This window comes from Tinamus guttatus, unplaced genomic scaffold (genome assembly GCF_059628265.1).
Source record: "Tinamus guttatus ecotype Peru unplaced genomic scaffold, ASM5962826v1 Tinamus_guttatus_pri_ptg000314l, whole genome shotgun sequence".
Taxonomy (NCBI): domain Eukaryota; kingdom Metazoa; phylum Chordata; class Aves; order Tinamiformes; family Tinamidae; genus Tinamus; species Tinamus guttatus.
The window spans coordinates 11,618,942-11,643,584 of record NW_028288848.1 but is presented as its reverse complement, the minus strand read 5'-3'; the positions used below and the strand labels follow the sequence as shown (position 1 = coordinate 11,643,584).

General features: G+C 42.1%; 1 protein-coding gene across 4 annotated transcripts in view; it reads right to left on the bottom strand.

Annotated features, from left to right (window-relative positions):
• Positions 1-24,643, bottom strand: part of MARCHF8 (membrane associated ring-CH-type finger 8) — a 77,489-nt gene that overhangs the window by 43,763 nt on the left and 9,083 nt on the right. For all 4 annotated transcript variants that reach the window (XM_088528773.1, XM_088528770.1, XM_088528772.1 and 1 more), the window contains exon 2: positions 13,362-13,540. In XM_088528773.1, the coding sequence (XP_088384899.1) occupies positions 13,362-13,457 (96 nt within the window). In that variant the 5' untranslated portion in view covers positions 13,458-13,540. The remainder of the gene's footprint in view (positions 1-13,361; positions 13,541-24,643) is intronic.

Sequence of the window (24,643 nt, the reverse complement as noted above, 5' to 3'; positions counted from 1 at the left end):
TTCTGGCTGAAAATTCAATTGACCATATATAGAGAAAAGAGATTGTTTAGGGGTATTTAGTGGGTGGGGAAATATGTTGGATAAAACCACACGCTTCCTCTTTTAAGCAATATATTCTGATATCTCCATACAATTTTACAAGCCCACTACAAAAATCACTTGCTTTCAGAGATCCTTCCAAATACAGGGCTAATTCGCTAGTCCTTTATTTGTAAGCACAATTACCACAGTAGGCAAATGCTGATACATCCCATTTGCAGGCTGTTCTGTTTCTCAGAATTGCTCTGCTTTGACTTGGAGCTTAGATACACAACAAAATTACTTGGCGTGTTTATCAGTTACCTGCTGCCATGCACATAACATAGGCATGTTATGGCCTCAGCAAGAGAGAGGCAGCAGGTGACCAGAACAGAAAGGAAAGGATGTTCAGCCCAATAAAGGGCAAACCAGGGCTTAGCCATAAGCGGTTATTATTTTTGAGGACATGTCAGGGCACTTCCACCTCTGCTAAGGGTGATCCTCCTGCAAGGATCAAAGCCAGCCTTAAGACTTTCCAGGTAACATTATTCATACATTTGCAAACATTTGCATGCTTTCGTTGCAGTGTCCTAGGACCCCAGGAACCCTATACACACCACAAAGCCTCTCTGCAGGGGTGTATTTCCCTTTCCTTTAACTGTGTAGACCAACTCCATCTCCTCACCTTCATCAACTGCCTGATACATCCACTTTTAAACTGAGACAACCCCACTCAGAACTCAGTTTTAGTACAAAACAATGTGGCACAAACCTCGGAGTCAACCTGGGGCAAGACCCACTCTATATGCACTTCATTTCTTATATTCTTTCTCTCATGGTCAAAGACAACAAGTTGAGCAACATGGACCGTTTGTCTCATACACTAGAGCTCTTCTTCCACCCTAGAGCACTCTGCATAGCTTCTCCTCCAAACAAATACTCAGTTTTAAAAAGGAAGAGTCCAATAAAACACTCCCCCCTGCCCACAAAAAAATATATATTATCAGGTTCATAATAAAGATTACAAAAATACTTCACTTATAAATATCCTATGGGTAAACCCCAAGGAAGCAAATGTTCCTAATATTTAAAAAACAGGGATTTAATGTCTTTCTCCACTATTTTCTCCTTCACTATTTAAAATCTGGGAATCAAGAAATTTCCGGAGAAATGGCAGAGCTGCCCTTTGCAGCTGCCCAGAGTCTCTGTAAGTCTGTGCAGCGTCTCTGCATAAATCCAGTCTTGTACATTATGCACCATAACGTAAATGACAGGGTAAGCCAGGGCACAGGAAGGCTACTTTATAGAGATAACTCTGTTTCTACACAGGAAGCCACAGAAATACACCTTGTTAGAGAAAAAAATCCCTTAATGCCTCTGCCTATAACTAGACCTAGGTTTGTGCCCTGAGCCTTCTTTTCAAAGGCTCTGACTCTGTGGGACTGATGGGAACAAACTGGAGGGGGCCGGAGCAGGAGGCCCATCCATCAGGAAAGCTGTCTGGGAGGCTCGGTGCACAGGGCAGTAGATTCCCGGCTCGCTTCGGAATTTGCCGTTTTCCACCACGTAATCCCATGGGGATTTACCCTCCTCCCTTTGGTACTCCAGGACGTTAGCTCAAAGATTCTGAAGGTTGGTTCTAAGCTCAGTGGGTAGGTACCCTTACAAAGAATTTTACAAAGGCAGCAAGCTGGCACAGGAATGCAGCGCAATGACGTTGGGCCGCGGCATTACCCGCTGCAGCGTCAGCAGAACCTGTGTGCGCGTGGGCTGCCGGCCTCCTCCCGTGGCACGAGGCGTTTCCAGTAGGTGCCTGGGAGAAACAAACCAGAACGCAAACACGAGCCCACAGTAACTAAATCCTGTTTGTTGTTTTACTGCTCTGTCCACTGGGTATTTCAATTTGAAATTTAATGTGAGAAATTGGGAGTCTATCTGCCCCCCAGGAAGATTCCTTCAGAGAGACTTAAATAATTAAGTAGCATGTTTCTCTCCAATTTTTAAAGAACAAAGAATTCATTCCTGAATCCACCCCTTTCATTTAACATAGCTTTTGAGGTTTGCGTTTCTTAAAACCTTTGCAACTGCAATCATGTAATTTGCACTAAAAATCTCACCTTCCATAAAAAAAAATACACTAACGCGCGTCCCCCCCCCACCATTTCTAGATAGCTCAACTTAAGAAAAGCACTGGAAATCTGAATGTTGAAGGCCTAAAGCCACATAGCAAACAAGTTACTCTTTCAAATGGACACAAGTTAATGGATTTTTAAAGTGACTTGTGATGTTTTGACTATTTAGGGTTAATACAGTCTCCAGTCTTGCATCCTCCAGAACAATTTTTTTTTTTTTAAATCACATATTTCTAGTCCTTAAATTAGAATGCAACCATTACATCAATCCACACATTTAAGAGGCTAAGAAGAGCACAGCTGAGAAATTAAAAGAATTTAGCTGAACAGTTTCTATTTCCTTTTAACCGAACAGCATTTTCTAGCTGTAAACCTGAAGAATCACATTGCCACTGCGAAAACAGGAGATACAGCAGAAGTCTGTGCACAGCAAAAGCATCTCCCATTCAAGTGCACTTATTAGGTGAAACTTGAAATAACGTACACAGTGTCAGCTCACAGACACATTACTTCATTACATGCTTATGCTAGGGGCCAGGCTGAATCATTTTGGTTAAGTACTTAGCTACTGGCCAGCCAGTTAATTTCACAGTCAAATTTTGTACAGTCTATTTAGTTTCTCCCATTTTTAAATAACTGCAACCTCCTGGGGAAATTCTCTAGTAGACCATCTGCTCATTTCCTATAAATCCTCCTTTCAGGCCTTACACACATTTCTGGGCTGCCAAGCAGAACTTCTTTGTGCATGTGTACGTGTGCAGTATTCTGAACTGAAGGCTGCAGTAAAATTAGTTATTACCCGATTAGTAAAAACCATTAAAAAATAATGATAGTAAAATGGGTCATTTTTCTACAGTGCATCTCAAGCAAACACATCCTCAGTCTGTGCGTTCATGGTATTTGCCAGCTGTAAGTTAGGCCGTACAGACCCAAACCCAGAACAATTTGCACCGCTTCCTTTTCTAGCTCAGTATGTTCTATGTCCTAGGCCCCGTTTCTGCATCTGTGCCCCAGCTCTAGGCACCCTCCTCCTGGCAGCAGACGCCGTCCAGGTGCAGCTTTGGAAACGCTCGGGAAGCTGCTGGCAGCAGGCAGGGAGGTGGGGATTGCAGCGGGGCTCCCTGCCAGAGGCGCGTGGCTGGGAAGGCTGGCAGAAATGTGGCAGTACCTGCTTGTGGGAGCTGCTTTCAGCTGCTCCTTGTGCCGATTCGGATACTCGTCATTGCAACAGTAAAATTACAATTCTGCAGAGCACTATAACGCTGTTTATACCCATGTATTGTGGGTGTCACTAACCTACCTACAAAACAGGAGGGAATATAACAGTATGGTCTGTGGAAGTTTTTCAAAATGCATTAATTGATTGCGTGGAGGAAAAAAAAAAAAAAAAAAAAAAACACACTTTGCACTCAATAGAATTGGGTGATTGAATATGAAATGAAAAAGCCAAAAAAAAACAAGGAGCATGTTGAGCCTTCCGAAGGTTTTTTCTTCTCACATCTATAGTTTTGGCTCCTTGTTCTGCTTTCCGGCCTCAGAAAAGACACTTGAGTTCAGACAAGTGAACTACATAAGAGTTGCCCAAACAACCAAACAAACTGCACATGCAGGAACCAATTAGCCACCGCCTTGCACAAGCATTTCAGACATATATGAAAAAAGTAAAAAAAAAAAAAAAAACTTTTATTATAAAGAGGAACTGTAAGTTCTTCCCCCAAAGTTCAAGAAGAAAGCTGATCAGATTCAATATTTGCAACAGCTAAATCCCACCTAAAAACTGCACAAGAAAAAAACAACAGGAAAGATGCAACAGACTTGGGGGTCAGTGCTCTGCTTTAAACACCCCCAAATTTCTGGGCATGAACCAGAACCTCAGACTTCACCTGTATTTTCTTGCACACCGGTCAGCGGCACGTAAGCAGGGAGACCACAGCGGGACGTTCTGAAACTGAGACGAGTTTGCTGGAAGAGAATAAATAGTGAGAGTGCATTTCATAGTGAGCCGAAAAACACACGCTTGGGTTTTGCTGGACTAGGTGGTGGGGAACACTTTTTAAATAGTTCCTCTAAATGAGCAGCTTTAACACTGGAGAGGTCAAAAAGAAGTCTTTAAGGAACTGCAGAACTTCTCCTAATGGTGAGTTATCTTCTAGTTGCCTAGCAGATGGGCTGAGAGCCCAAAAGTCAGGCTGAAACCAGCAAAGTTTGAAATGTTCACATTTACCTCACTTGTCACAACCAGATATCAAAACCTGCAAAAGCCCAGTATTTGGATGTGGATCTCATGTCTAGCACATTCAGTACATACTACTACTCTCTTCACGTTCGGCAGTGACCCAAATCAGATCAGACCAAGCCAAAACACACAAAAAGTCAAACAAAAACATCACTCCAGTTAGGAAATAGGCTGCTAAGGAGCCCTTTTTCCAGCAGTGAACTTTGTGCTCCCGAAGAGCCGCAGGGCTGCTGTTTGGCCCTCACCTTGTAGCAGTGGAAAGTCCTGACAGTTTCTGCTGGGAACTTCACTCTCCAGGCTCTGCCCACCTCTGAGGTGAGACTGGCTGCCAGTGTCTTCACTGTGTGGTTATTAAATATTTACACTGTGGTGGCCTCAGGTGTCTCTGCAAAGTCAGGTCTACACTGTCCAAACACAAGCAAGAGTTACAGTCATGGAATAACCTGAAGACACAAAAGAAGCAAGTTCCCCTGACAGCCCAAGTGCCTGGTAATCCTAGAGACCTTAATATAGCTCCGGCTGCAGGGTGGAGGGACAGAAGACTCCTGGCAGCTCGGAGGCATGGGGCCCGAGCAGAGGCTAAAACCAAGACTGCTTCTGGGTGGGAATCCTGCTTGGAGTTCTGCACAGGGGACTGAGAGGAGTTTTAAAAACCTAGGCAGAAATAGCAATGTTTCATGCTCTTTAATGCATCTGTACTTAAACAGAAACAGAGGTTTACAGACAAGGAAAAAATGACAAAGAAATAGCACAGGCACACTAGCTCATCGCAGGGGTAACTGATTTTATGTAAGGCGAGTAAAGGAAAGTCTTGCCAAGTTTCCCTATTTCATTTTTTTAAGCTGTAAATACAGGTAACTTCACTGAGGAGAAATTTGCGACTGCTTAACATTATGAAACTTTTCCATCTAAAAATGGAACAAGTAACATTAATAGAATACACGTTAATGGTTAAGAGCCATTGCTGAAGGAGACCTTGTCAATGGAGATTCATCATCATATGAGGGTTTTTCTACATATTCCACAGAGACAGATGCTAAGCCAGACATTAGTAAATACTTCCAATAATCATCTGGAAATGAATTAAGATAAATAACAGGAAAATCACTTTTAAGTGCTTTACTTGAAATAGCTAGAATTTACCACAACTCAGTACCTTGTACTTCCCTTTTACCAAGAATCCTAACCTTGGTGCCTGAAAATAGAACCATCATATTTAGGGGATCACTTCAGCATTTCTGCCTGCAGATGATCCAGTCACCCGAGTGTCTCTGGAGTACCTGACGCTTATCTGCAGCCAAAGGAGAAGTCGCACTGCAACATTTCATGTGGAATGAATTTACTTAACTGCTCAGAGTTAACCAGCTCAGAGAAATTGAAATATTAAAATTAGTGAATGCTTCAATTGTTTGCATAGAAGCCTGACTTGCAATCTTTACCCAAGTAATGCACTTCCAGCTATCTGCAGTAAACGTAACCAAAAAGGGCTGAAAAGCACTTTCCTATTCTCTGGGGTCAATCGGATGTTTTCACAGTCCCTGTGCACAAAAACTGAAGCCAAAACACAAGCCACTTGGTCAGGGAAATGTACTTTGCTTTTTTCAAACTGAGAACACCTCTTTCTCTGGCTGTGGAATAGTCACCAGAAATAGTTACTACAGGAAAAAAATATATAACTGCTTTGGATTTTGTGCATTCATCCATGGTGACTAATAATTTTCCTGCCCTAAAACTTTGTATCCAGGAAGAGCTACCAATGTGTGTTGAAAGACTGTCATGCTGTTCCTTGCCTACTCTGAAGGAAAATCAGTAATGAAAAAGTGCTTTGGTTTGCAGCTATCATGAAAAATCTACACTAGCAACTTGCTAATACAGCAGCAGCGTCTGCTACTGAGAGAAACATGTTTCGCAGTACATGAAAGACCGTCACTTCTGGGACCAACAGTAGCTAAATGGATCCCAGAGGTGGATTTTGTTTCTAGGCATGAGGACTACCGAAGGACTCAGAAGGCTGTGGTGATAACAGCAGAGACTTCTGCAGAGAAAGGAGATGAATTCTAAAGAATGAACCGAGCCCCCCTTCCCCAGGGGGATGACTTCTTCACAACTGGCAGAAAAATCAAGCAAAATTAAGTAAATCAGATATGCAAGTCTAAGGCTATCTGAAATTTTTTCGAGTTTTTTTTAAAGCAAAAAAAAGGGCCACAACTTGAAAAATAGACGTTTTTTAAAACCTTAAAGTACAAACATTTTATAAATATCTGTATAAGTATAGTACTTTTATGCACATACAGCTTATATACAGGTACTTATAATACACATACAACTCACTGTGGGATCAGGGCTGACACATAAACAGAGCAAGGATGCCTTTAAAAACAAAACAAAAATCCCAACAACAAAACAAAACAAGACCAGAAGCCAACCCACCCTGATTGCAGATACAGGACTCATTTGTGAAAAGCAAAAGCAGCTGCACATTAACATACACTAAGATCATCAAGAGACCTTCCCTCCATCCCCACCAGAATAAAGTGTTAAGTGAAGTCAGCTGCTAATGAAAACTAGGCAGAGATCGTGTGTTAATATGCGAAAGTGATGGTTTACAGATTCAAGTTAATGCAACAGCTAGAGATTCGAATAATTAACTGTAAGCTCCTGGTTTCAAGGCACCAGAACAAGGAATTCACATGCAACACATGGATGAAATCAAAACTGAGAACACGTATTCATAGTCTGATTAAAAGCAAACAATAAAACCTGAAACTTTGGAAGTTTCCTTCCTGAAGCATCACTACATAAAACACAGCTCTGCTGCTACATCAACTGCTGCTAGTTTTTGCAATGTTTTCTGAATTTTTAAAAGAAAGGATTCTCCCCTTTTCTCCTTCAAACCCTCTTTAAAAACCACTTTGCAACATTTGCCTTTCATAATTCATCTCCGCTTAGAAGCCATCTGCTCCTCTCCTCACACACGCACTCAGAGACGAGCACAACACCCAACTCAACTACGTGATCTGACTTGCTTTACAACAACTGCTCCAACAGGAACAGCTTCCTCCTGGCCCCCACACTTCCCATTTCCTCTCTTCCTTCTTTGCTGTGGACTTCTCTGGGATTCGGTGTGCCGTGGTGCTCTGCAGGCCCGTGCAGGCCTCAAGAGGCCTCAGTTCCCCTCCTGCGCTCAACATGGGAGCGCAGCCCGTCACCTCAGAGGATGCAGCAACAAGTGCCTCTAGCTGCTCAGCTCTTGTCTGGAGACCCGAGCTCCCTTCCGAGGCACCAGTGTTGGTGCCTGCCACATATGGGGGACAGGAGATGGAGGGACCTGCCCAACATCTTCTGGCAAGGCAGTAAGAGACATACACTTGCAAGCACCGGCCCTCAAATTGGTATAACCAGTGGTATAACCAGGCCTGTCTGAAATCAGTGGCCTTATGCCCATTTCTGAGGCAACAGTTACTTTTTTAAAATGCTAAGAGTGACATCAACATTTTCTGATAAATGCTTTATGATCCCCTAGTGAAACAAGCTATCTACAAGGCAAGTTTTGTATTGTTAGCAACACATTTTGCATTCCCTACATTGAAGGTTAGGCTGTAAAAACTACTGCGGCAGAACAGCAAGAGATACTCTCTGCTTCCTCCTAAAGAGTTAAAGAACAAACATTTTGCTGTAGTTAACCACTTTCTTGCCAAGCGCATTTTAATAAAGCAAAAAATGCCACATGCAGTGTTAATATATTACACATAAAAACATACAAATCACAGACAAAATTCTCAAAGTATTCACAGCCTGACTGCTTAGTGAATAATTCAGTTCACTGGAAAAACAAAGCAAATGCACATAGAGCTGTGCAAGTCTCTAGCCTGAACATTTGGATCAAGTTCAGCTAGTCACAGCCCACCTACACAGCCCAAAGTCCAAAAATTGAATGCAAAGAAACCCAAAGGTCATGGCATGGTTCTGTACCCACTGTAAAAATTCTCGTAAGTTTTCATACTGGAAATTAACAGTTTAAGGAATGCACCTTGATGTTGCATGCTGACCAAGTTCAACTAAAACTCTTAAAAACTCATCTACTCTTTTTTTCCTGAAGTAGAGTCTTATTTTCCAGTAACAGCAAAAATAAAACCCTACACTGCTTGATGTGAATTAATAATACATAATGCCTCTTCAATTGCAAAATTACCAAGATCTTTAAGAAAGCAGAAGACATTTAGTAAGATGTAACACAATATACTTGTTTCACCACAGCTTCATCCAAAGCAATAGGTGCTGCTTGCTTTACAGCCTAGTGCAGCATCCCTAGAACTCAGACATAGCACCTCCATAAATGACAGCTTTGAGAAGCACTCAGTGATGCTTGAGATTGCCACAAAATCCCCCCTGAGCATGAAAGAGCCAGCAGTATCACTTACTACTTGAAGACAAGAAAAGAGTTTCTCTAGAAGGACAGAAGGGAGTTTTGATCAGTCAAGTGGAATAAGTAAGTTTAAATTTGACTAGCACACATCTCTGCTTTTGTGATAAATGCCATGTAATCTTTCAGGACAATCTAGTGTTTCTTCTGAGGTCTGGGCCATTGAGTACTGCACATCCAGTAAGCAGTATGATTTGGACCAGCACCTTCTGATCTCGCATTCAAACACTGATCCTGTCCGTACCTGATCCGCTTAGGAGATCTGTGGAGATCACAGCACAGGAGGCAACATCTGTGAAGTTACTCACACAGTTTTAGAAAAGCAGCAGAGTAACTTTTACTTGGGGAGCTTCATATATTACAGTAAGTTTTAATAAGAAGGAGTAGCACACATCCATCTGCTTCAACAAATAAGGCACAAAACCCCCAAAGAAGCTCCATCAAAAAACACCCATCAGCACCTGTTCCTTATTTCCATGCCAAACGCAGAGAGTTCTAGGCTTTTGGGTATGTTAACAAACAACACTGCCAGCACACTACATTACCTGCAGCAGAGAGTAGTGGGGTTTGTAGCACCTCCCAAACACCACCATGACACACTTCAAGCCAGGTAAGCACGAAGCTATTCCTAGGGAAGGATCAGTAAGAAGCTAACAATGGTTATTAATAGCCCTTAAAGCTAACAGTTCATCTGAGTTAAATGCAAGAGTGCTAATCCCTTTATGACCTTCTGCATTTTTACTATGAAAAAAATGGGCAAAGTTTCACAAAAGACTGCAAAAGTTTTCGATTAATTTAATCAATTAATTAATCAATTAATCTGAATCAGAAACTACCAGTCCACTATAAACTAATAACACATATTAATACAGAGCTTTGACTTTAAAAGCCTACCATTTTTGTTTTATTACCTCAAATTCAGTTGGATTTTTGCCACAAACTTCTATGTGCCTTTAATCTACATGTTACCGTAAGACATGACTATGCATTGCAGGCTATACATTACTGAGTTTGAAAAGCTTATAATGATAAGCAACTTTTCACAGGCTGGTGACGTTCTCTTTATAAACACACCAGTACTTCATTTTCTGCTGAGAAACTTCTTGAGCCTTTCTTCTAAAGAATGTGTTAAGATGCAGCAATGGACAAGACCAATGGTCTAGTTTGAAATAGCGAGTTCCCAAAGGAAAAGAAAGCAAAATATGAACTAAAGCAAGCCAACCTTTAATCTGCTTGACGACACCTTGGCTTTAGTCAGAGCTGGGCAATAAACAAGGGAGACATGCATAGAGTCTGCTCAACCCACAAAACACACACCTGACAATGCACATGCTATAAAAACCATAACATACCATGCCTGGTATGTTATGTAAACCTACATATTTATCTTTGACATAGTACTGGTGCTGGTTGTGGATTGAGGTTTGTTTGATTTTGTTCAGATTGGCATGTCACTTTGTGCAACTCTAAACTTAAAAGCACAGGGCTTCTTTTCTTGAGGTGCCTGCTGTTATTGCTGCATAGAAAAGGTAAGGAGTATTGAATGCTACAGAAATTGAGGCATTTGAACCAAACCATGTGAAATTCGCCTGAAAACTGATCATATGGGTTTGCATGTGAGAAGCATGTCTAGGTCATCGACAACCTGGAGAAATAACTGTAAGATTACAGTTGTACATGCTGTGGAAGGGAGTGCTTTCCTCCTTCTCCTCAGGTCAAGCAAGTAGTTATCAGACACATAACAAACCTCTTTAAGCACAGGACGGGCATGACACGGTACTTTGGATGCCATTTGATTAGGCATACAGAACCCAGGGTGAGGAAGTTTGGTCTCAGTTTAGCTGCTTCAAGAGGTAGATTTTGTAGTCATGGCCATTCGGTTACCCTCACAGACACACAGAGCTAAACTCACAAAGCAAAACTGAAGTATAAATGCCTTCTTTCTCAATTTTACATAGTGTCCTTCTCTTATATAAGAGATGTTACCCAGGACTCACAAATCATCTAAAACTGCTTAGCAGATTTGCTCAACAGAAGATCATGCATACTGCACACACTAGTGTTTATCTTGCACTGGTTTCTATCTCAAATAGAATAGGGATATGTTGAAGCTATTAAGAATGGTGGTTATAGCCTACAGTTTCTTTCCTTTGGATTCCATCTCCCCCTTCCCTTACTTTAAGCACGAGCAAAATTTACAGCTATTGCAAGCAGATCCTGATTATACCCAAGGTTCAACAGGGACTTCAGCTGGCAAGCAGCCTTGAAGGTTCTACCTAATACAACATGAAAAACTAACTGAATTGGTCAAAGACAGCACATTAACAACAACTTGACTGCCTTCCAGCTCATTCATTAGATCCAGCATTAAAGGTTAACACCAGAAGCAATGCAGTTTACAGGAGCACACGGGGGGAGACCACGGCTCTGCAGGCACGTGAGCAGCCACAGCGTCAGCACGGCCACGCACCAAGGACCGCAGGCAGCTCGCCTTGTCTTCCAACAGAGGTTCTGCCAGAAGACAGGAGACTTGGGGGCATGGATCCATATGCTGTTGCGGACAGGAAAGACAAGATTTGGGAAATGCAAATTGTTTCCAGGCATTTATCGTTTGCATACTCCCAGGCCCCATTTTTCCCCTGTAGTATTTCACATAAGCGATATTTAAAGTCGTTTTTTTTCCAGTCCTAATGGTGTTCTGTCTCAAAGGTCCCAAGACCTGAAAGTACTACAGCAGCATGGATGGGGAAAACAGTAATCAACACTCAGACTAGTTATCACCAAAATATGTAGGGAACACTTGTTAATATCATAGTTTCAGCATAAACTGTCAGAAAGGAAGAAGAGATCTAGAAACTGACTGGTGACTCTCACTCTTGGAGCTCACTGAATGACAAAACAGTTACCAGAGATTATTTGACCTCCTAATTCACATCCCACATACACAGCCCCAGTGTAGTCTGTTCCCAGAATTCCCTTTTGTTCGGCTGGGGTCTGTTTCAGTCCCTGCTTGCACATCCTTGCTTGACTGAAGATGCTGGCATTACTAGCTAGCTTCTGTGGGGATGGGGCTGGGAAGGAGAAAAAAAGCCCTCTTAGGGACCTGCCCGACAAACTCACAGACTGAAATGAAAGAAGTACATAGGCTGGACAGGAAGTGAGAGATTCCAGTGGGTTTCTGCGACAAGACATTTCAGTGATTTAAAGCAGCTTGACTGTAAAGACAACTTCCTGCCTAGTCCTTGCAACCAAAAGCAGAGCCATGACAGCCTACTTGGATCAGGTTTATTGGTTTAAGTTGTTAAAGGGCTCACTAAGTTGTTACTAAGACCAAGAATGTAGAAGGAAAAAAAAAAAAAAAAAAAAAAAAAAAAAGCAAGCAGTGGGACAATTAATTTTTACCGACTCACCAGTGGCTTTCATGGGTGCAAGTTGTACAGCTCACAGGTGAAAACAGCAGATGATCTTAACCCATCAGAAGCAACTTCCTTTATCCTATCCCCCAAACTAGTCCTACTGAATCCTTTTCTGCAATGTGACAGCACCTTTCTAGTTCCTTATACTTAAGCAATGCCCTATCTGTAATCAATATCACTCTAGACCTCCTCAGAATCTAATCACTACTAAATATTTCTCCTAGTCCATAAAATAACCCTGATCCCTTGACTTTTTCAATAATGTGAGTGTTCTCTTGACCTGTTTTCATGCCAGAGTAAAGCTTAAAAAACATACAGATGTTGCGGTGGAACTGACAGATAATGTAGAATTCAATGCAGTACAGCGAATGCGAAAGTATGATGTATACTAAAATCTTTAGCTGGGTCAGGGACACAGTCCAGGGACAAAACAAAGTTATTACATGTGAAGTCCAGACACAATATACTATCAGAAAATGTTAAGTCATTAATAATATTCTATTAGACTTAGAATCTTTAGATACTCTAGATATTTTTGCATTCTGTTTCCCATTAACACAATCACAAGATCTCAAACGACTCCATTCACACATGTCATCCTAAGCTAAAAATACAATCACGGTCTCCAAGAAACAGTAGAGTAAACATAACAGATGAGGGTATTTTTCCCTCCTTGTGATACTCCAGTATCCTCACCTGGCTACCAGATGCTGTCAAGAGCAAAGGAAATCAAGATGCCTGGCTGCATAAAGGCAGCCCATGCACCCCATACTGTTTTTCTCTTTTAAAAAGAAAAACAAGCAAAACAAAATGCAAACAAATAAACAACAATCACACACCAACAAAAGTCACACAAACCTTTTACAGATTCCACAGCAACAGACCCACCATACAAAGTGCCCATCTGCCTTGAAATCTCACACAAAATGGAAGGTTTGTGTTTTGCTGGAGTCACGTCACAACAATTTCTAGTGTTTTGTAGCAAGCTGCTTTAAAATGCAAACATAAGAGTAAAGAGATGAGAGTGATATACTCATTTTCACAAAAGCAACAATCATCAAAGAGTAAAGCAGAATTAGGCCTTACTTGATAATCATTTTATATTCAGGTAACTCTCTGTGAATATCTAATATTACCTGTTCTTCTTTTTCTTTGGTCTTGCTCCTGGAGACTCTGGAAGAGGTAACATCCTGAGCTGGAATGACAGAGATCTGATGCAGTGGCATGTTCATCACACCGCCTTGTTTGGTCCTATCATTTATAGGAAGGAGACTTGAAAACAGCGCTCATTCGGTGCCATTGTCAGTCCTTGCATCTAAAAAGTAGAAATATTAGATGATGGTAAGTCATTTGAAATGCAATTGTTTCTAAATCAAAGTCAAGTCATCTACTAGACGGAGGCAGATGCCTTATTCTCTCTCCAGTTTATGAAGGGGAGAGTTTTGGGTGCATTGGCTGGATGAGGAATGAGGCAGGTTTTCAAGAGGTAGACTTAGACAGGCCACAGCAGTGTCTATGGGAAAGAAAAAGAATATATATGGAGATACATATATGTAAATATATATGTACACACACATATATATCCAGCAGTTCTGAAAGTGGCCCAAGAGCAGAGCGAGAGGGCTTGGCCCCACTTTGAGCCTCCTGGAGGGGCAGAAGGTGCAGCAGCTGCTCCCCCAGCTGCACAGGCTAGAGGTGATTTCTTCAGCCATCGGCTGCACCATGAGGGATGGAGCTGCCCCAGGTTCTGTGCTGGATCAGATGTTGTGGGTTTGCTCAAACACAGGCAGGAGGCCATATTTGACTCCTGACTACAGAGCAGGAATCATCCCTTGGAGACACTGCACGGCTTGTAATGGGTTGTACCTTCCACAGGCCTCTGTGAGGAAATGCCCCCATTTACATATCAACTAACTCTGGCAGTGCAACTATCACCTTAACCTGGCTTCATAACGGGAAATGTTATATGGCCTTAGTAAAAGCAGTGATACCAACTTACAACAAATCAGCTTCTATTTACCCCCAGACAGAGGAGGGGAAAAAAAAAAAAAAAAAAACAGGCTGCTTCTGTGTAGTGAACTTCAAAAGTTGTAAGAGAACTGCTGCCATCACTCATATGGAATAAGAACCAATGGCTTCTGCCTGCTATTAGCAAGCAAAGCAGCTCATCATCCACAGCCATCAGCGACAGCAAAGCAAGGAGACCAAACAACTGCACTAGCGACACACCAAAATAAAACACATTTTTCTCCTGTACTAGAAGTAAGTAGCTCAAGATGGGGACTGCATCAGAAGGAGAGAAGGGAAACTTGCATCTTCATTGCACGTATTTTATACATGTATTTTATACATAAGAAAACTGGATTTTGTTCACAAATATCACTGAATAGCTAGGGTTGAAAGGAACATTGAGAGATCACATGGTCCAACCCCATGCTCAAGCAGGGTTACCTAGAACAGATCCCATAGGACCATGCCCACTTGGGCTTTGAGGATCTTCAAGGATGGAGAAATCTACCACCTTTGTGGACCTCTCGCTCCAGTGTACAACTCCCCTCACACGGAAAAAGTGTTTCTTCCGTCCGGATGCCATTCCCTGTGTTCCAGTTTGTACCCATAGCCTCTCATTCTTTAAACCTTGTTTCTAGGTTATAAATTAGCCTTCAGGTTGTGTTATGGAAAAATCCAACCAGTTATTTTTAACCGGAAACCATGAAAATGCTTTAAAAGAACTGTAGAAGTATGAGGGAGAAAAGAATGGTTCTAGTGGGAAACACTTCTTGTTCTCTCACAAAAACACTGATCCTCAAAGTAAAATAGTACCATACAGATATAAAATTCATCAAAAAAAGAAAAAAGAAAAAAATAATCAAAGCAAATAAAGGAACAGGGGTGGGTGTGAAGCACTGGGCAGATGCCAGCCAGCTGTATCAAATACTTCTTCTCCACTTAAAATTAGATTTTTTTGCAAAGTTGCAAAAATTCTCAAATAAGAAATCAACCCTGCAATGCTTCTGTGCACCTATATAAAGTTGTACCAACTTGCAATAGGAGGAGGCATCCTGTGAGCCATTCCTTTCCTAAGGCCATTAGGGAACATCATGATCAAAATCCCTCAGCTAGGAATCAGAAATCCACTGGACTACAGACACCTTGTCCTTCTCTTACTAATTCAACTTTACACCATGAAGCATTACAGAGAGGGAAGGCAGTAACAGACCTAAATTACCCAAAATTGGCAACACTAATCTGAAAGGCAAGAATAATTACCCATACTTTCTATTAGATTAACAAAGTTCCATTAAATAAAAAGCTTTTTGAAACATTTAAGATCATGGAGTGTTAGTTGGAACCTAACCTGTCACAAATTAGACATAATTAACAATGTTTGAAAGAAGGCTTAGAGGGGAATTAACACAGCAGGAACTATATTAAATAGGGCAACTGGATGATGCACTAACTCTTCCAGTTCCATAAAATATCAAATGCTTTTTCTCTTCCCCCTATGCTTTTTAAAAAATATATATACATATATATATATATATATATATATATATATATATATATCTCAGCAAAAAAGGAGGCTAGACATGGATATATTTTGCTGCTTAACCATTTGGTAGTGCTACAAGGCAGCACTTAGTGCATTACCTTAACATATACTGCATAAATATTTTATTGAGTGTAATAGTTAATTAACAAGAAATTTTAAAGATAGGCCAAGCTTCCCAGATTTTTTGATTCCATGGAAGATGTTCATCTGATTCTATTTCCACTAGACTTCCCAGGAATTCAGCAGTTGTCAAACAAAAACAGTTTGTGACCTTTCAGCTACTTTTCCTTAACTGAAGAAAATATATATATATATTCCAAGGGACTTTATACAGGTAATGACAGTTCATTGTCCTCTTTTCACAGAGGGGATAAGAGTTACTAAAGGTTACACAGTAAGTTGCTAGCAAAAACAAGTGTGACAAAAAAGAAAAAAAAAATTAAAGAAAAACCTGCTGCTTCCCACAGCACCCTTCACTTGCCGGCCGCAGCACTCGGCCAAATTCAAGAGCGCTGCTGCCACCTGCTCGGGGTTCAGGCCATGTTATTGCACAGGCGCTAAGGCAGCCCTTCATACAGCATCCACGGCAGCTACGAAGGCGGTGGCTCCGGAACTTGTAGGCCTCACATCTTAAATACAGAACACACCTTCTACGGGCACACGTAAGCGTTAACACATACGCTTCCTTATCAGAGGGAAACATGGGACTTACCAGCACTATTTAATCTCAGCTTTAGCACGAAGGGAACACACTGAACTTCCCCTGTCCTCTGCACACCAGTTTAGCTTCATCCTTGGGTGCCAGAGGAGAGACACGCTCAGGCTGAAGCAGGAATGGAAGGTATTTTCCCAAGAAAATAAAAGAAGGAAATTAAATAGAGAAAAATGTTAAGCTCCAATGAAAACCCACAGGGCAATGTGTTCAGTGCTACCACTGCTGATGGCTGGGCCAGTCAGGAGGGCAGGGAGAACGGACACAGTTTTGTATCCCTCTCGGAAGGGATTCTTGGAGTTGCAGACAAGGACATCTTATTGCCTGACCAGGAAAAAGGAAAATCAGGAAATAGAGTTAACCCCCTCTGATTATAGCAAACAAATCAAATCAGCTTTTCTACGGCTACTTCAAGGATTGCATGTATTAGAGTTATTTGAAAGAGCTCAGACAGCAGATGCAGTCCAAGCAGGTGTTCAGAGAAGACGTTGCTGGTCAGGGAGCCTGGTGGATGTCCCCAGCAGAGCCAGCCTTTGCCCAAGGGCACCTGGGACATGCTCTAGACTCAATCCCAAGGCCACACCAGTATCTCAGATCTGGAAATCAGCCTAAATGTGCACGCTTAGGACTTGTCAGAGTCAACCTGAAAACACCACAGTGCTAATTAAAGTCAACTGACCACCTACAGCATCAACTGCAACCAGGCAAGGATTCCAAAAAAGCAGTGCCACTCCACACAAAAGTTAAGACAAACTCCATAGGACTTTTACTACAGCTAAATTAATACCACAGGATCCCTGCTTGGGGTGTGAGAAGTTTGCCATCTGACAGTTGGGATCCAAACCTCAAGCACATTGAATTGGGGACCTGCCAAAAAGATACTCAAGTAGGAAAAGCTAATGCAGGGGGACTGCTCCCAGATCCTTGTTCACTTCGGGATTTGCAGCAGTCATCCTGACCCACAGTTGGATGCTTAAGCACTCATTGCCACGGTAACTCTCCAATCTATCCAACAGCAACACTGTCCAATGACATAAAAAAATCCAGCCACAAAGCTGATTCACACATTGTCTATTTCTTGGAATAAGAACTCAACATAAATCATGACAAATATAATTTAACTTTATTAAAACATCTGTTTGTAAGAGATAAGATTTAAAAAAAAAAAAACTATTTATGGGACTTGGTTTCTTTTATGGCTATTGCTATAACCCAGCAGTTTTCAATCTTTTTCAGTTTACAGACACGGACTTTTATATGGAGTTGCAGTCCTCATACAGTAAGTATAAGCCCAAAGAGAACAGCCTTGGTTTGTTAAACAGCTTTTATGGCTCAGATGCAGACTACGGACTTTTGGGGATGCACAAGCCAGGGACTGAAAAATGCTGCCCTAAGACATTACAAAATATTGCTGTGAACTCTGATCTTCTGAAACTTCCCCTATGTAACGTGAAACCTGGTCAACCCAAACAGGAATGGAAACCCTCCAAAGAAACCTCAGACTACTGCAAGTCAGCGTACAGATTCATCAGCCAGCACACTCTCTCTAAGCGAAACGTGAAACCATCCATTAACACCGTTTTGGAGACCTGTTTTTCTGCTGGAGGCCTGTATGAGAGATCTGAAAACCCCAGGAACATACTTATCTACCCTGCCATTTCAACATCTACTTTTCATAGGCGGTATAGTCCATATCTGCAAATATTTCCTATTAGTTTGTGTTGGCACCAGCTTGAAGCTTTTATTTACATTATTTTGAGCCTGTCTGAACTCCTCTCCGACTAATGTAGCTTACATAAACCTTTTCTAGAGATGACAGATGTGCGATTTCAAAAAGAGGATCTTGCATCTGTGATTCATTTTGTTTTACCATAGCTTAAGCAGTGCTTTGTTAATAGTATTATTTAAGAGAGGTCATCAAGGCACAAACACTTCACATGCATTTTTTAGTTTGACAAACAAATCTAATCAAGGAGACTTACAGTGAGGGAAGGCAGAAAAAAGAACTCTTCTTTCCCAAAACTTTTCCTGCAGTACCTTTCACAGTTTAACATTATCTCAATGCTAAAAGAGAATCTTTGTATTCACATCTTGCTTTACGTTAGTAAAAGCGTCAAGTATTGCTACCTACAGCTATGCTTCTGACCACATAACTTGCACTGTTTACTAGCTCAACTGCAACTTCCCACTTCAATAACTTATCTCAGTTCCTCCTCTCCTCCACCTGCTAGCATCTTAAAAATAATGAGCTTCAAGATTGATTTTTTTAAAATATTGTTATTATTTAGTTGAAATGAACAGAAAGGTAGAAAAGGGAAAAGGGGTCCCTGTGAACGGTCTCCTTGAAAGTTCAAGGCATAGGAATATATCACTGTTAACATGCACACATACAGAGAATAGATGCATTTGTCAGCCTTCAGTGACTCCTCCCAAAATAATATGATTGTACTTACAAACAGCTCTTCATAATACAACTAGACAAGCAAGCTGTTAAAACCACAGCATCAATGAATAATGGGTGCCAAGCTCTTAGTGCTCCCACCTCCCTGTTTTCAATGAAAGAGGGCAGGCTCTGCACTGTGGGGAGAAACAAATTCCTTAAATTCAGTCCCTTTCAAATCAAATCAGTTGCTAAGTGTAATTATGTTCTAGCTTAGCAGCACTCAACAGAAAACAAGCACCTCTTCTCCCTGTTTCAACAACAAGATAATAGAATCATTATAATCCCTTGAGGGAATAGGAAAAAAAAAAAGAAAAAAAAAGAAAACAAAAAAAAAGGCTTTTGCCCACTTACATTACTAATACCACAAGCATCCATGATCATTAACAGTGGCACCCACCAAGTGCCAGGCACTACCCACACACGCGTGTGCTCAGGCAGACAGCTCCTGCTGCAGACGTGGTACCTGTGGGTAATGCCGTTTTTGATACCATCAGAGATCCCCAGGACAGTCTCTATCTCATAAGCAAAAAGAAAGAGAAGTTAATTCAGCAATTTCGGTCTCTGCGCTGGGATCTGTAAGGGCAGAGCTGGGAGCGCTCTCAGGACTCCAGCAGCGAGGGCTGCTGCTGGCTGCGCCGTCAGCCGCTCTCAGCTGCTCTGCTGCGTGTGCAGACCCGCTGCGCTAGTTCAGACCTCTCGCTCTTTCACCAGAGCCACCACTGCCCCACCTCACCCCTTCACACCAAACACAGCTTCCAGGCCCCGCAGTGCTTCCACATAAAGCAGGTCTGACACAGGAATTGCACAGCAGTCTCTTCCAAGGTTTCGGAGCTGTGTTCCAAGCAGGATGTAACATTATAGCACGTAGTATCGCTCTGAGCCATGACCCCATCAAACCCTGCAATAAACAGTATGGCTTTCGAAGAAATTAATGCCCCTCTCCAAAAGCAGCATTTTTTCCCCTCTGATCTTGCAGGGAATCCATACTGCAGAATAAAAATTAGGTGGCCGCAATCATGTGGATGCAATTAAATTTTCTTTAAAGATCAGGGCAATAACTTCTTTTGTCATAAAAATCAGTCAGATAACTCCATGCAACAGTGCCATGTCCTTTCCTAAGGTTTTGAAGAAGGTTGTTTTTCTTTCTTCATTACCTGTCCAAAACCGCTGCACAGCATTAACCTACATGAATTCCACTCACAGATGCTGCCCGTTCATGCTGCTAAAGCAACTGCACGTGCATCATTTTCTCACTAATGCAGGAAGGTGGCTAGAGATAGTGGTGGTGAGGCTTTATGTGATTTGAAATGCTTAAGTTAAAAGAAAATGAAAAAGATCAACGGGAAGACGGGTTTGGGAACACTTAAATTGCCACAGTCCTCTGCAATTGCCAATTGGTTCAGAAAGGCCCCAGCACAGGCACTAGCTACACAACACACGGTCCTTCCCCCTGTTCCTGGGAAAAACCTCAAACCCACAAGATTACAACATGCCACAAAGAGAGCATGCGACAGACCAAGGACGTTACAACACCCCAGACATCTAGAACAGCAGCAATTTGTTACACAAAATGCCTGCATGATCAGGCAAACCCTTCTACCACATGGTGATGGAGTTTTTAAAACCAAACTGCGTTGAACGCTGCATCAATCGAAAAGCAGGACATACTAAAGCACACCTGGAAGAGCAAGAGCAATCCACACCAGCACATATTTGCATGCAAGTTTCTAATCTAGTATACCAAGTCCACATGATACAATGTAACACATGGATAATTTATGATCACTTCCCATTCTCTACTGTAATCTCTTTTGGGTTCTTAAAAATTGAAAGCAGCTCTGTAATGCAGAGAAAAAAATTGCTCTGTACATTTAACTTCAAAATTAATAAAGATCTTTAAAAACAAATGCATCAGCTTACAGTGAAGACAACAAAAGCTTTTGTTTCCCAAACAGTGTAAATATTTACAACAGCAGATAGGGGAGAAACAAAACAATCTCATTATTGTTCAGTGAGGACACTGCTCGCATTCTGCATTATATACAGCTAATAATGATGTATTTTTTAGAAAGATTCTCTGCCATATCACTTATTTTCCATTACATCAGAGGATAACGTTTGCGAAAGCTAGTTACAAACAACAGGAGCTGAAGCAACTTTCTTCACTATTGTTTAATTGCTAATAGCCTTCAATATTCCTCTTGAGCTGGAATAAAAAGAACATGCTATTGACTAAATGATTTTGTACTTTGAAGAAGTATGAAATCATTGCCTCTTCCCCTTCTAGCAAATAAGAAATTTCAAAAATAGTGCACATACTGTATTTCTTTTTAATGATTTATGAGTTGAATCCCACATAACTATCTATTTGCACTTTTAGGTTACAACATATCTTTTCTTTCAAAGTCTTAATAGAAATCTAGCTGTTGGTATCATTATGACAAATCTTTAAACTTACTGAGGAAATAGCTATGAACCACATTCCTTAGGACTTGCACAACCCAGGGATCAGAGAGTTCAAACTAGTTTCTTTGAGAGGTTCAGAAGCAAAGAAGGCAACATAAGCAAGTATTCTGTACCTAACTCTTCCACAAATTTTTATGACATGGATAATATTTCAGACTATAATTTCCTATGCTTTGAAAAGAATCTGAGCTGCTAATGCAAAGCTAGCTACCAACAGTTATGTGCTGTCCCTCAAGTCAAGAGTTATTTTTCATGTTAAGTACAGGGAAAAACACTATGAGACATTGAACTGCGGCAGCTTCAGCCAGACCTTTTTACTGGAGATTACATTCAGGCACAGTATGTCTACTTTATAGGGTCACAGTTTTCAGCTTTTCCCAAGCTCACACCTTCTGTAAACAGTGACAATATCCAGTAAAAAACCTCCTTTCCACAGCAGGACGTGGGACAGGCCGGCACCATGAGCTGTGTGAGAACTCCCACTCCAAAAAAACAACCCACTCTGGGGTCCAGAGCCCCCTGAACACAAACACCCACCTTGAACTACTTTTTTTTCCTTCAGTTTTTACCTATATGGACACGTTTGCTGTGGTTTAGCAAGCCAGATCGCTTATGTTCTTCACTTTAGTTGCTCCTGTGCATGAGGAAAGAGTAACGATACCTCCACTCCACCGTGTTCGGCACCTTCCATCCACACACACCACTTCTGCAGGGTGGGATTGCTCCTTACTGTTGCAATATGCAGTATCTGCCCCAAACAGGAGCCTAAGCTGAAGTGCTACTGTAAGATGAGCAATAAGAGCAGTAGATATATTAATCACTCCTGCAGTTTCACACCTGCACAAGCAATTGCTGTGGTCAGCAGCAATTGCCAAATCCTTGATTTGACACAGTTGCTAGAGACAGGATATTTCTCACCAATTTCAACAACAAAATTGCACTCTGAGGAGTTTAAAAACCTGTGTCACAGCATTACCATTAAAATGTAAAGCTCTATAAATCCTACAGAGTCCAGATCCATGAACAAAATTCATTCCCCTGCAGCACCAGAACAAGGTAGTCTCCTTCAGCTGCAACCACACCATGGCATATGTAGCAGGATTAAGAAGTCTGCGCGCTCTCCACGTATCTCAAGGGTCCTTGGCGTAGCTTAAAGACCAGAAACTGCTGCGGGAGGGCTGACAAACAGCCTGGCTCCCCACGTGAGGGCTGGCACCAGGGCGCCTCGGCAGCGGAGAAGCTTCAGCACGAACCGTCTCCTCAGAGCGGCGCGTTGCTCCTTCACGGGAGCGCCTGGGAGCGCCGGCCCGTCTGCGTGTCCTGCCCCACGACTACTCGGTGCCACCACAGAAGAGGGAACTGGCGTGACACGTCCGAGCCCCGCAGACAAGGCGCTCCTTGCTGCAGTCTATACACAGCTGTGGATTCCTTAAATCGCTGCCTTCTTACACTTACAAAAAATCTAGTGTCCAGCGGTTATTTCCTCATCCTTTGTCCTTCTGGTTCTCTTTCCAGCAATTGGGCATTAATCCTTTCTGTTCCATCCCAACAGCAGTCCCTTCGTTTTCAGCAGGATAACGGAAGCAAGCGATGCTACTTGAGGGCACTACTAACCCAGATGGAGCACCAAAGACTTGCCAGATAGAAGAGAAGCTCCCAAAGGCAGTCGCAAAACTAACAAGCTTCAGATACAAATGCTTAGGACACAAGAAGTTTTACGAATCTCTGCCATTCCCTTCCCATTGCACTTAAAGACTTTTGCAAAGAATATATTGAAAAAATCCACTGTAACTTTCTATCAGTAGAACTAAAGAATTTCTCAGATTGGTCTGGGAATCACTGGGATCGACAGCCAGCTGCAGAAGGGTGCTATGCAGGAATTCCTAGTAGGAACTGCAGAGCTCAGAACTGCCCAGGCCTGCTTCTTTCTGCGTGGGAAGAGGCCATTCCGCAGCACCCCCCTGCCTTGCTGCCTACGGGACTTCTGGCTTTTCCTCAAGGAAGTGCTTCAAGCTGCAACCTGTTTCCACTGTGCACAAACAGGGCTTCAGAGGGTAAACCCAGGACTCCTTTACTCTATCTAGTAAAGGTAGAGAGGAATCATTACCCTCAGAGAGCAGCAGGTGGTTAGAAAAAAAAGCATTCAGAAGGATGCTGCTAACAGCCAGGACAGTATGGTGCTACGGATTCCTGGATGCTGTTGTATATCCACGGGGCAACTAGAGGAAGTCAATATGGGAAGCTGTCCAGGCAGGGAAAGGCTTCAAATAAAATTCAGGGTCATGACGACATCGCTGATGCCAGATGACAAGTCACATTTTTCAACCCTATCCCATTTAGAAGCGTCTTTTCTCCCTTCGCCCATAATAGATGCACTTTAAATCAGTTTAGACAGTAGAGAGTGAGCCAAGTGTGCTAAATAAGGTTCATGCAATTCTGATTCACATGAACACTATTACAAAATCCAAGACATTCACGAGGATAAAAAAGATAAAAGAAATATATAATAGTTAGAAACTGCTATCTGTTGAAGCTTAAGGCAAGAAGAAAAAGGTCATAATTTTTTAGTCAAAATTTCATCAGTCCTGGCATAAAGTGTACTGTTGGAAAGCAGGGAGCATTTAACTTGCTGAGGTCACATCAGGATTTTACATCATCGCAGCTTGCTTGAATGCAGTGGAAGTTAAAAACAAAAAAGAAGATAGTCCCCTCTTTGGTAGAGGCTCCTACATATTGGCCGTATAGCACCAAGGTGGTGGTAAGGCATTTAAAGCTGAAAAACGTGAAGCCTGTTATTTCTGAAGTGACAAGAACCCACGAGTGATAAACACACGGCTGCTTTCTTCTCGGAGGATAGGATCATTTTCCTGCAGGCTCTGGTGCTAGAGGACGCAGTATTCAGGCTTGGAAGAGGCACTAGTCCCTTCACACCACGAGAGACCAAGTGTTCAGCTCAGCTCCGCGTTAGCCCCGCTCTGGAGGTCGAAGCACAACACGCTGCTCCCGGAGGAGGCTGCGCGCAGTCCCACACGGACACGCGCTGCTCAGGGAATGGTACCACCTCGAAAAGCTCCTCGGCTGCTGGAGTTTTTTGCAAGCCCTTATTACTGCCCAATAAGAGGAAGCCTGGGACAGTTTCACATTGCCTGCATTTCCTGCGAAGCCAACAGATGTTGCACACTGCAACAGTCAGCCAATTTCTCAGTGCATCATTTCAGAGTACAACATCTAACTTGGCAACTAA